Raw genomic sequence first — 1,103 nt, 5'->3', positions numbered from 1 at the left:
AAAAAAAAATTAACTTTTTTAATAATTAAATAAGCTTTTCATCATTTCTTATCATTAGTAATACTGATATGAATGTTGTTAATTTTAATATTGCATACCAGGATTTAAGTTTTACTATTATGGTAAGTTGCTTGGATAATTATAAAGATTATTTTATTGGTTGTTGAAATAATTTTAGTTGGGCAGAGGTTAGTTATTATTCATACTTATAGGAGAGTTTATTTAATGTGGAACTTAAATAGGTTAAGTGTTTACATTTTAGTTTTAGTTTGGAATTTAAACTACTAATACTTCTTTGATGAGAGCGTTATTAGCTATTGTTTCATTTGTCTATTTTACTGCTTTTCTAACTTTTATTATTACTGCTATATATAATATATCCAAAAAACATCCAATTATTAAAGCAGCCAATTAAGATGATGCTTCATTATTTACATAATATACGTGTAAAGAAGATAAATCTATGCAAGAATTAACACCGTTGCATTAAACTTAAAGATAATTTAAAGCCAAATTATAAACTACTGAAGTTTCATCTGAATTGCCTATCTAACTACAATTTGAATAAATAGAACTTTATAAATGACCTATTATATAATAACCATCATAATAGCCATCATGGGTGATGTTATAATCTATATTTAAAAAAATTACAATAAAATATAATTTTTAATTAAAATAATTTACTGCAAAAAGTATCAAATATCATGTAAATCTAACTTAAAAAAGTTAAGAGGCAGATAAGTCCTATGATCAAAAAAATGAGCAAGCTAACAATTACAAAGCTTGCACTACTACCTTTCATATTACAGAGTAGGTAAACAGTAATAATTACAAAAGCTATCATAACACAAGATGTAATAAGTATAGAGATTTATAAATACTTATGGTACTCTTTTTAGTGAAGCAGTAATGAAGAAATTACAGAGAGAATTCCTAATGCACCTAACATACAGCTAAAAGCATAAAAAAAGTTCAGAAAATTTTTATGAGTCTCTCTGAATTGAACTTTAAAGTCCTTAGTTTAAGATAATAAAAGTTAGTTGTCCATTTTTATTTTATTTTATTATTTTATCTATAATTTTTATTTATTTAATCTTTAT

General features: G+C 23.5%; 1 protein-coding gene across 1 annotated transcript; it reads right to left on the bottom strand. All coding sequences in view use genetic code 6, as the record gives it.

Moving 5' to 3' along the window:
• Positions 1-51: 51 nt before the first annotated feature.
• TTHERM_02436120 (transmembrane protein, putative) lies at positions 52-549 on the bottom strand (the record flags this gene model as incomplete). The annotated part of the gene is made up of 1 exon (XM_001028404.2): positions 52-549. A coding segment is annotated over one exon (498 nt), but the record flags the coding sequence as incomplete, so codon positions are not given.
• Positions 550-1,103: the final 554 nt, after the last annotated feature.

The sequence above is a fragment of the Tetrahymena thermophila genome (assembly GCF_000189635.1).
Source record: "Tetrahymena thermophila SB210 genomic scaffold scf_8255023, whole genome shotgun sequence".
NCBI lineage: Eukaryota > Ciliophora > Oligohymenophorea > Hymenostomatida > Tetrahymenidae > Tetrahymena > Tetrahymena thermophila.
This window is presented reverse-complemented; position numbering and strand designations above follow the sequence as displayed.